Source organism: Mytilus galloprovincialis, chromosome 3 (genome assembly GCF_965363235.1).
Source record: "Mytilus galloprovincialis chromosome 3, xbMytGall1.hap1.1, whole genome shotgun sequence".
In the NCBI taxonomy this organism is placed as follows: Eukaryota; Metazoa; Mollusca; class Bivalvia; order Mytilida; family Mytilidae; genus Mytilus; species Mytilus galloprovincialis.
In genome coordinates, this window is record NC_134840.1 from 89,120,560 (window position 1) to 89,132,979 (window position 12,420).

At 31.1% G+C, this 12,420-nt stretch overlaps 1 protein-coding gene and 1 long non-coding RNA gene across 2 annotated transcripts in view; one reads left to right on the forward strand and one right to left on the reverse strand.

Moving 5' to 3' along the window:
* Positions 1-489: 489 nt before the first annotated feature.
* Positions 490-5,323, reverse strand: LOC143069309 (uncharacterized). The gene is made up of 2 exons (XR_012976361.1): positions 5,189-5,323; positions 490-971 (listed from the first exon to the last, which is right to left on the reverse strand). It is a non-coding gene; the product is annotated as an uncharacterized LOC143069309 (long non-coding RNA).
* Positions 5,324-10,764: 5,441 nt separating this feature from the next.
* Positions 10,765-12,420, forward strand: part of LOC143069311 (acetyl-coenzyme A synthetase 2-like, mitochondrial) — an 83,955-nt gene continuing 82,299 nt past the window's right edge. Inside the window, exon 1 of the mRNA XM_076243878.1 lies at positions 10,765-11,143. Within this exon, the coding sequence (XP_076099993.1) occupies positions 10,807-11,143 (337 nt within the window). The 5' untranslated portion in view covers positions 10,765-10,806. The remainder of the gene's footprint in view (positions 11,144-12,420) is intronic.

Genomic DNA, 12,420 nt, shown 5'->3' on the forward strand with positions numbered 1-12,420 from the left:
GTATTAAAAGAAGTAAAACATTCATGTGTTATTTTTAAAAAAGCTAAGTCAGCTAAGACCATGACTATCAATTGTTGAAATGAGCTATAAGGTGTTTCATTATTGGTAAACAATGCACTTTACTTGTTGTTGTTGAGAACATTTGGTCAAATTGGATTTTGTTCTTTGTTTTAGCCACATGGTTAGGCTGGATTTTCATCTTTTCATTTTGTAAACTTTCGCAACTTTGGTCTTTGACAGTAAGGTATATACAGTACATGTATTGATTTTGCTCATTGTTGACAGCCATACAGTAACCTTCAAATTCAGTTATGTACTTTTACATTATCGCAATTACATGTCATCTCCTGTTTTTACTTGTATCATCTTTAGACTATTTTGTGAATAATATGATTAATATTGTTCATATTTATCATCCATAGTTTTGCATGTACATGTGTATTAGAAACTTGTCATAAAAGGCAGAAGTTGAAACTCAAACTAAAGCAATTTAGATTTAAATCTATTTATCTCAAACACAACATATATTACATATATACATGTATACACAAACAGTGTAACTCTTTAATTTAGACAATAGTCTCTCAATACTTGTTATGTTGTCATACACACTTGGCAATCCTAACCAGATGTCATGTTCTCTATTTAGTTCGATGCCGTGAACATATAAATAAGATATTACACATTCTTTTTTGCATTCAAGTTTAATATGTGGATTAACATCAATTTCTTCATCTAAACAAAGTTCTGCCACTGTCTGGTTATCAGACAAATATGAATGATCCAAAGAGACTGAATCCACACTGGTGCATGTAAGCTCTTCTGTTTCAGATGACAAAAGATCTTCATCATGTGCGATGTCTGGCGTAAGTGCATGTATTTCAGTTTGCCCTTTGTCTAATTTTGGTTTGCCAGTTCCACGTCTTTTCCTGTGATATGGCACATTCTACCTTTACTTCCTCTTAGGCATTCTATAAAGTAATGAGGACAGAAATTAATAAACAGAAGAAAAAAAACAAAAACTAGGAAACATATAATATGAAATTTGTTAAAAAAACCCAAAATGGAGCTCTAGTCAATAGATAAACAATTCACCAAGTATAATCTAAATATTGATTAAACTGTTTTTGAGCTAGTGTCCGACATGTTGACAACAGACAACGTTATACCAAAAATTAATATGGGGTATAAAAAAACTATTTATATTATTTAAATTGTAATTTTTGCAAGTTGTACATTGTGACCTGGCGTTAAGATTTATTGATTATTTCACCATTCGATTAAAACATACAAACACCAACAATGACCAAAACATGTATATGTCAACCTGGAATAATATATATTTCATACCAAGTCATATTTTATAACAAATTCAGTGTGTCAAAGTGTGTTATATTTAATAAGTAAACCAAATGCTTGTTTCAAATTGATTTTAGCAAGTGCTGTGGGGAAAAAATGTACATTGATACTTGGGAATTGATGTACTAATATTGTGATCACCTGTTTCTGAAGTGTGTGAGTATTGCATATGAATGTTGAGTCTGTAGATGTTGTTTTAAACATTGATAATTCCAGTTCAGGACTGTATCACTTTATAACACTGGATGTTGACCTTGACAATACAGAGAAGCTGCATGCTAAAACCTATTATGCAACCCCGACCGCACTAATTATTGTTTCATAACACGATTATTCTTTTTTATCATTTTTGATATTGCATGAGCATGATGAGGGACCCCTGATAACTCAGACAGAAGTATAAGACAAATAAAAAAATATAGATATAGAAAGATGTGGTGTGAAATCCAATTAACAATTTATAAAGGTAAACCATAATAGGTCAGTGTACAGCCTTCAACATGGAGCCTTGGCTCACACTGAACAACAAGCTATAAAGGGCCCTGAATTTACCAGTGTAAAACCATTCAAATGGGAAAAATAATGGTCTATGTTTTTATGCCAGATAGGCTTAATTTTGCCCAGTAAGCTCAAAAGCATGTAAGGAACAAGAGACCATTAAAGTACATTTTGTTTACTATTCCTATATTTTGGAGCTGCTAATTAACTGCATTGCCCCGGTTCAGATATTTTGAGAACGAAAAAATGAAATTAATATTAGCAAAGAAAGGCTCAATATCTATTTCATTTTCCAAAATAGGAAGCTCATTTTTTCTCTGCAAGTCTAAATATATCTAATGTAAGGAACAAAATAACTTTAATGCATTTTTATGCAATGTGCATTGACCTTATACCTACAAACTAGCAGCTCTGCTCTGATAGGTAGATATTATGAAACAAAACAGAGCTGTTAAACAATTGTTCATTTTGTAGCTCAATATCTAATCAAAATACTCAACATAAGAAGCTGAAATTTGCTATGCAAGTGTAAAAAGGTTTAAAAAATAGGAAAAAATAATGCAATATGTGATTGTGTAGCCTATATTCAACAGTATAGCTGCAAAATAGCATCCCTGCTCTGGTTGGTAAATAATTGACAAAAAAGATGGAGGGGGTGAAATAACTTCAATATTTGACTAACCACTTAACAAATAGAGTTGAAACTTGCTATGCAAACGTAAATATAAAACAGGCAAGGAACTCATTCAACCTAGATCGTCTTTTAACACCAAAAATGCAATTTTAGCTGAAAAAAATACAAGGCCATTCTCCATGGAAGTCGCCATTTTGTTTACTGAAAAGGGCTGGTTTATATGTTATATTACACGTGAAATACACAACAAAAGACGCTCTAATTTCATCTGCAAACGTAAATATTATCTAAAACTTGAAATTAAATAATTTTGTACAAGTAAATGCAATAAAAATGAATAATTTCAATGCAACATGACGGGTCATACCACCTCGGTCTCAGCATCATGGGTAGTCCAAATAATTATGACGTCTTGAAAGGCTATTATAATTTTTTTCTTTGACGCCTTACATCAACGTCATAATGCTGAAGCCGCCATTTTCGGTTTGACTTTGAGAGCATATTTTGCTCTCAACTTTGAGACCCAATTTAGCCATCAAATTTTCAAAGAAGGCTAAAACAAAATGCATATATAAAAATTCTTACCTTTTATGTGTTTGTTTTACGAAAACAAACTGTATCACTTTATAACACTGGATGTTGACCTTGACAATACAGAGAAGCTGCATGCTAAAACCTATTATGCAACCCCGACCGCACTAATTATTGTTTCATAACACGATTATTCTTTTTTATCATTTTTGATATTGCATGAGCATGATGAGGGACCCCTGATAACTCAGACAGAAGTATAAGACAAATAAAAAAATATAGATATAGAAAGATGTGGTGTGAAATCCAATTAACAATTTATAAAGGTAAACCATAATAGGTCAGTGTACAGCCTTCAACATGGAGCCTTGGCTCACACTGAACAACAAGCTATAAAGGGCCCTGAATTTACCAGTGTAAAACCATTCAAATGGGAAAAATAATGGTCTATGTTTTTATGCCAGATAGGCTTAATTTTGCCCAGTAAGCTCAAAAGCATGTAAGGAACAAGAGACCATTAAAGTACATTTTGTTTACTATTCCTATATTTTGGAGCTGCTAATTAACTGCATTGCCCCGGTTCAGATATTTTGAGAACGAAAAAATGAAATTAATATTAGCAAAGAAAGGCTCAATATCTATTTCATTTTCCAAAATAGGAAGCTCATTTTTTCTCTGCAAGTCTAAATATATCTAATGTAAGGAACAAAATAACTTTAATGCATTTTTATGCAATGTGCATTGACCTTATACCTACAAACTAGCAGCTCTGCTCTGATAGGTAGATATTATGAAACAAAACAGAGCTGTTAAACAATTGTTCATTTTGTAGCTCAATATCTAATCAAAATACTCAACATAAGAAGCTGAAATTTGCTATGCAAGTGTAAAAAGGTTTAAAAAATAGGAAAAAATAATGCAATATGTGATTGTGTAGCCTATATTCAACAGTATAGCTGCAAAATAGCATCCCTGCTCTGGTTGGTAAATAATTGACAAAAAAGATGGAGGGGGTGAAATAACTTCAATATTTGACTAACCACTTAACAAATAGAGTTGAAACTTGCTATGCAAACGTAAATATAAAACAGGCAAGGAACTCATTCAACCTAGATCGTCTTTTAACACCAAAAATGCAATTTTAGCTGAAAAAAATACAAGGCCATTCTCCATGGAAGTCGCCATTTTGTTTACTGAAAAGGGCTGGTTTATATGTTATATTACACGTGAAATACACAACAAAAGACGCTCTAATTTCATCTGCAAACGTAAATATTATCTAAAACTTGAAATTAAATAATTTTGTACAAGTAAATGCAATAAAAATGAATAATTTCAATGCAACATGACGGGTCATACCACCTCGGTCTCAGCATCATGGGTAGTCCAAATAATTATGACGTCTTGAAAGGCTATTATAATTTTTTTCTTTGACGCCTTACATCAACGTCATAATGCTGAAGCCGCCATTTTCGGTTTGACTTTGAGAGCATATTTTGCTCTCAACTTTGAGACCCAATTTAGCCATCAAATTTTCAAAGAAGGCTAAAACAAAATGCATATATAAAAATTCTTACCTTTTATGTGTTTGTTTTACGAAAATATTTCCAATTAATCCCTACAGAAATAATAATATAAGTAACAATTCCATCCGAGGCGGGAACATGTCGACTGCATTTTTTAAAACGTTTGTCGGATTTCTTTTTAGATTATAAAATAATTTTTACACCAAACTCGGTAAAACCCGAATTTCCGGAACCATTGTTTTACATTATCCGGAAATTCAGGTTGGTCAAAATGTACCGAGTTTGGTGTAAAAATATATTTTATACACCTTAAAGTGAAGCATCTTGAGGAGAAATGAGCTAAACGTTTTTATAAAGCAGTAAATTCCCTATCAAAGTCCAACTGAATATATGAGTTTGGCGTTATGACGTTGATGTAAGGCGTCAAAGAAAAAAATTATAATAGCCTTTCAAGACGTCATAATTATTTGGACTACATCATGGGCAGCATCTGGCAGCATCTGGCATCCTTACTTATAATCCCTTATTATGATGTTTATAAGCGTCTTATGATGTTTTTGTAGTGGAATATCATTTAATACCACAAAATTACATCTACTTAATATGTTTTTGTTTATTCATATAATGTTTTTATACTTACAAATTGATGAAGAAATCTCGAAGCGGCGGTTCCCGCTGAAGCTTTATGCAGATCTCGTGTTTTCTCGCGATTCGCGACACTTCTCGGATTTTATCAAGACGGTATCGGGAGTTTCCTATCCTTCTAATATACGTCCTCGATCTCAACAACCGACAATTAATAGTATTTTAGAATACTGTTTATCTGTAAAAATTGAGACGAAATTATATTACATGCAAGTTTACAGTTATTAATTATTATACTTATAATAATTTTACCGTGACAAAGTTAATAAGTTATAACTGGTACTAATTTCATATACATGGCAAGTCGTTGTAGAATAATTTACTTTCTAATTTCTATATTAATGCATCATTTATCATTTTTAATATAACAAAATATTTTTTTTTATATCAAATATTTTATATTAAAAAATCGTGCATTTTTTTTTATCATTAACAGAGACACACATATATATAATATATATGTACCGTGACATATATTGTTTTTCCGGATTGAATACCATAGTATTGCCCAGTGCTTCTGTTTAAATAAAGTAATTTGTTTAGTTGTAAAAACAATTACCAAGTGATAATCCATTTAGAACTTCACCTCCAGCTTAATTTCAGGTGATTAATTGGAGGGCAATAAATTGCGCAATCGCACACCTGTAAATCCAGTCACAACTCGGGCTACAGAACTAATTATTGGAAAATCGGACACATATAATTTTACTGTGTAATTAAGAAGCAAACCTTAGCAAATAAATGCGGTACAGAAAAGTTTCTTGCAATATCAACTGATCATTACCAGATTTTAATTTTTAAATTAAAAGAAATGCCGAGAAAGTAGCTTTTTATTTGTTTGGTGTATATAATAACCATAAATCCACTTATTCATGGTATGGCATCAATATTTCTGACCTGACACTACGTACTTTATATTGCTTAATTCTATAGAATTTAATATGCAATGTTTCGGGTTCTTTCAGGAATATTCCAAGGTAAACCCTCATCAGAGGCCGACAAATACTGTCTAGTGAATATCTAATTGTACATAATTAAATAAAGTTTATCAAGAGAAACAAAAAAGAATCATATAGACGGTGAAACATTTGTAAAAGAAAGTAAGCCTCACAGGCAGACAGCTTAATCTGAAAGAATCAAAATATTTTAATTTGGCAGAACTATAACCAATGAATATCTATAGACAGAATATATTCAGAAACAAATTTTGTACATGTTGCTATTGTTTCTAATAATTCTCGCAATTTGTAAAGGAATTAAATTCAAATAGTTTTTGTTCACCGTCTTCTTTGAATATATTAAATCCATTATTTCTCCTTCTTTTGTGCAATTTGATATTATTTTTGTAAGATATTGCTTTATTTTATTGTTTATTATTATGGTCATTGTCAAATATAGCAATATAAAATATTTCCAGGAAGGCAACTCCGCCCATTAAAACGCCAACGATCTGTTGTATTATAATAGCATTACTTCCATAGGTAGCTCATTGACAATCATATTATTTGTAATCAGGTTGCATGGTAACTTCTAAGGTTTGATACGATTGGCGAAGAATTATATATTGTTGATTGCTTAAAACCCAGTGGCAAGTATCTCATGTATGTGTATGATGATGGTATAGTGATGATATAAGGTTGTTTGCTTTTTTAGTAGTATAACTTCTATAGTTCACTGACAATCATATTAGTTTCCATGTTACCTTCAATGGTTTGAAATAGTGATGAAATATTGACTGTTGGTTGCTTAACGTTCAGTGGAACATATTTCATGTATGTTTAGGACGCTGAAATAGCTATATATATATATATAGTGATGACCTAAGGTTATTTGCTAGTATAATAGTATAACATCTATATTTCATCGACAATCATGTTAATTTGTATTTATTTTCCATGTTTCCAACTAAGGTTTGACTTGAAATAACGACGAATTATTGATTGTGATTGTTTTAATGCCAGTGACAAATATTTCATGTATGTGTAGGACGATGATATAGTGATGGCCGAAGGTTGTTTGCTAGTATTATAGTATAACTTCCATAGTTCATTGACGGTCATATTGATTTATAACTAGTTTTCATGTTCTGTATAAGGTTTGAAATGATATAGCGAGGATCCATTCAGTGGTTGTCGTTTGTTGCTGTAAAACATATTTGTTTTCATTATTCCGTGCATAAATTGTTTTTACATTTGTCATTTTGGGGCCTTTTATAGCTATGCGGTATGGACTTTGCTCCTTATTGAAGGCCATATGGTAACATACAGTTGTTAATTTCTGTGTCATTTGGTCTATTTTGGAGTTGAATCATTGGCGATCATACTACATCTTCTTAATTTTTTTTATGAAAGTCTGGTTCTTCTTTTTAGTTATCGAAGAGTCATGCACAAACAACGGGAATATTGGAAAATAACCTTTAATACTTATTTTTTTTTATTCATTTTTGTAGAATGTAAATGAATTTTCCTTTTTTCTAAATTGCACTCATTAATTCTATATCTATTTAAAAATTTACTGAGAAAAAAGTAATCAAAATTACGGTATATAGCTCTTAGGCAGATTTGAATTTCGGGGGAGGGGGCAAGGATTTTTTTTTCTGGACAAACTTTTTTTTGGCGAAAAGACGAAAACAATTTTTTTCTTTCAATTTTAGAATTACATATAGTGGCAGCTGAGGATGAAACAAACACTTTTTTTTCTCAGGGTCAAAAACAAATATTTTTTTTCTCCATAACCTGGAAACAAACTTTTTTCCCCAAAAAAATCCATAGCACCCCCCCCCCCCCCCCAAAAAAAATCAAATGCTACATATTAAAATAGGTCATTTCTATAATTGTAAAAATACTTTATCTGAGTTATCTCCACTAATTTGGCAAAGCTGAAAACAAATTACAGCCGTAAAAATGAGAAAACACATACCAACAATCGATCAAATGTTGCTTTAAAAATGAATTAAACAATACAAGCCACAATTGTATTCAAGACAGCAAGTCTGTTGTCTGTTTTTATAGTAAACATTTACTGAATTCGTTTTTGTTCACTGAGAATATATTCCTAAGACGAGCTCAAGTATGTCAATTAATTCATAGGGCATCATTTGATAGTTGAAATTTCCCAGTGCAATCATTTTGTGTCCAACTGTGTCTTTAAAACATATCAAATGTTGTATCCACTGTCTGCTGTTCTGTAGTCTGTTAGGTCGCGTTTTTTTTTAAACTTTAGCCTCCCACTTCGGCAATACCAAATCATAGAGGGGGAGGGCGGTTACCCGGGACAAACTTTTTTTTTGTCAATTCATAAAAATATCGTTATAAGTATAACAACTTTCTGTATTCTAAGATCTGCTATGACATCACAACATTGAATTCACCAAGGTACACTTAAGCTTTTATCTATAGATGTCTTATTAAAAATAATAATCACGGAATCTTAAAGTATTTTCTATGTTAAACATATATAATGTCTGAGATATTTTCTTATGCAAATAAGTTTAAAATTTTCATTTTTTTTTAAGATAATAGAGTAATCAGATATGTAATTTGACCCATATCTTGCGGTTCATCGATTTTCGGTAAAATCAAAGAAAAACCGGCAAGATTAACATTGTTAAATACTTCATTTATTTGTTATTCTGTTTATTTTATTATTTTGAGTTTATGCATTAAATATCAATTTCTAACATAACATGATTTTTTTTTACATTTAATAGTACTCCTTCTTGTCAAGAGTGTCATATTATAAGTTTTTAGTGCACTTAGGAGTCCTAATCAGTGTTAAGATACACTAACTTCATAAAATATTATTATATGAAATGATATATAGATTTCTGAACAAAAGAACAACCCAAATAATTACACACAAAAAAAGAACCATAGAGCATAAATCTTTAAAGATTTCTTGTTTATGAATGTTGAAAATTTGTTTCTTACTGTCAAACAGTCTCGAATTAATTTATTGATTATAAAATTCTTAAAAAAACACTTTTTCCCTGTTATGTCAACGTTTATTGGGGCCAGTTGTTATAGAAATTTAACTTCTGACACCTCTTAGCAATATTACAGGTAAACATGTGATCATCTAGCCACCTGTAATATGCATTTACCTAGTGTAAAAATCAAACCTTTTAGAGAAAAAATACAAATATACATGTATATGATAATAAAAGGTATTTTACTTTGTAAACGATAGAGAAAACAAAACTTTATTTATGTGTGGAACTTTTAAATTTTACAAGAAGCTTCAATATTCGAGGATTGAAAATTGGAAACTATGTTCCTCTTGTGTCCATTCTGTTGCACGAATAGTCCGATGCACTTTACCATCATAGTTAATACAAGGATGTGAAGTCCGAAATTTATTTTTTAAAACACCTGTTGAACATGTTTTAGAAAGGGTAACTTTTGCTTTAAGGAATTAACTTCAAGGAATTAACTTCCAAAGAAAAAAGTTGACCGCCAATCAAAATCGATTTTACAATTGGCTAGCATTTCCGGTTTTATCTAAAATTATCGAATTTACGACTTGTGTTTTAATTCACTTGGTCGAGGTTAACTATCATTGTCGAAACAATTCACCTTGTCGACTGTAAATGCATTATCAAAGAAGTAACTATCATTGTCTGCGCGCGAGTCACATTAATTAGACGATCTATGATGGTCGACCGTAAAGTATACTTTACGCCGTACATCTATAATGGTCGACCGATAATCTATCATTGTCGCCGATAAACTGTGATTATCTATTAATGTGCTTTACGCGTTCCATACACACTGTAATGATTTCATTTACCAGTATTAAAAAGATAAACATAACATCCCCGCCAAAATAGCTAATAAATATTCATGACTTTATAGATAAGAACAGCACGTGTAGCCATAAACTGAGAGTTGTAGATTTGTAGGATAACTGTACATATGTAGTTTTGAAAATATAGAATAGATACAAAAATATGTGTTTTTAATATTAGTATCCGAGCAAGTAAAACACGGATCTATCACGAGGCCTTACAGTGTACTCCCAAGATTTCTTTAATAAATTTTATATACAACTTTTCATAGGCATCATTGTCTTTAAATGACGAAATAATTCCCTAGCTAGTATATAGATTTCACTACAATAAAGGAGAATATGGGCTAGCCTACTAAGGAATCAAAAAGTTTTTCCAGAAGTTTACAAGGGTTATCTAACCCTATTGCTTTCTTTATTTTAAAATATGCTTTCCTAGCTTTTTCCATTAGCGAAGTCATGGCGACATCAAAAATGCCATTATATCTAACGTTTATACCCAAGTAACAATAAGTACCAACTGTCTCTAAGGTTTTGTCATTATAATAAAATTCGTTCAAAAAAGACTTTCCATTTGAATTGAAAACCATTACTTTTGATATAAATATATAATACATGAATATATGTTTCTGAAATAAGTCAGGTTTGGTTTATTAAAGTTTTCTTGTTGCTGAATAGTCTTTTTGACGCTTCTTTTCGCTATAAATTAGTGAGACCCATAATCTGATGTGTTCCTATAGAAGGAAATATATTATTATTAAAAGAAATCTGAAATGGCCAGATCAGTTGCTTTCCCCTAGACGGTAGATATCCTGTCATGACCTAGATATGTTTTCGACACAACAGAGGACTTTTTCGTTGACGAATGCAAGATTATTTGTAGCAAAACTCCATAAGTTGTCAGAAAGATATGTTTCACTTAGTAGTTCCAATCTATTCTCTTCAAAAGGAGTGACAACTACTTTGTTCCCTGAATTCGAGAAAGACAATACTTTAGATATACACCAGAACCTGTACGACTACAGTATTAACAGTTCAGAAACATTCTGGGCAACACTTGCAAGGTCCAGACTGAAATGGTCGAAGGAATTTTCCCAGGTCAGTGATTGCAACTTCAATGAAGGAAAGATAAGATGGTTTATGGATGGACAACTAAATGCTTCAGGTATGTTTAATAGTAGTCCGAGATTACTCTGACGTCCAACGGCTGTTTTGCCAGACACGGCCCCAGTTTGTCTGGCAAAATAGCCGTTGGACGTCAGAGTAATCTTGGACTATATAGAAACCGCTGACGTTAGGAAATTATTTAACTTTCTTGCTGCAGCCAGAAATTTGTATTGTCCAATGTCTTCACTGTGGTGTCCTTATATGTTTTTGTACATTGTGACATGTTTGTCAGTTTCTTTATATCTATTTGGAACAACAACAACACTCCAATGTGACAAAATTATGTATAACAAATTCAAAGTCTATTTGAAAGTTCAAATTTCATAGTTGTAATCTTGAACTAATTAAATTAAACCTACCTGTTTAGCCATTTTTAATTAATGTCAAAAATACTCATTACTAGAGTTGTTGAGAAAAATTCTGAAGGATTTTATGAAGTATAGCTACAATGTTTATCATCTGACTGTCAGACACCAGATCTGTCATGTTTTTTTTGTCATATTTATTACCAACAAGCAAGTTAATATTATAATGGCTCTTATTTAAAATGGTTGTTCAAAATCTATTTATTCAATATTCTATTGACAATTCTTTTTATACATCCTTGATACATAAAGATGAAAACAGTCTTAACTTTATACATTTAATTCCAAATTTTGAAAACTGCATTTTACAATGTACAATGTATTATTTTCAAAAAAATAACGTCATTTGTAGAAAATCCAGTGCCAATCTGAAAAAAATCATAATGTTACAATATCAGCACATAAAACACCAACCTCAAACTATTTACTAGTTATTTTTAGTACTGAAATTTATCAAATAATTTTTTTTATGATTCAAGCAATCTGACACCAGAGCCAGAACTTTCGAAAATACTAAATTCAGGATTTTATAAAAAAAATCAAATATTTATTGCCATATAAACATATACATGTAAACGAATATGGGCTGTGACATTACACGGGAAGTCAAGGAAAAACATTTCATTTTTAAATTTAAATCACGATTGAATGCAAACTATACATTTTCTATTGTGTAATCATGACGTTCCATACTTCTATATATAGACTTAGTGTAATACGATTTATCTCCCTTTATATACTCAACTACAGCTATGATGTTACATACCTACCATTACATAGTTACGTTAATCATGTATAGTTTCACCTAAAGATTGTTATTTAAGGATGTCTGCTGCTCTAATTTAAAATAACAAGGATTTCATGTGATTGCTTAAAATGAAAACAACTTTGATATTTAAAAAAAATGAAG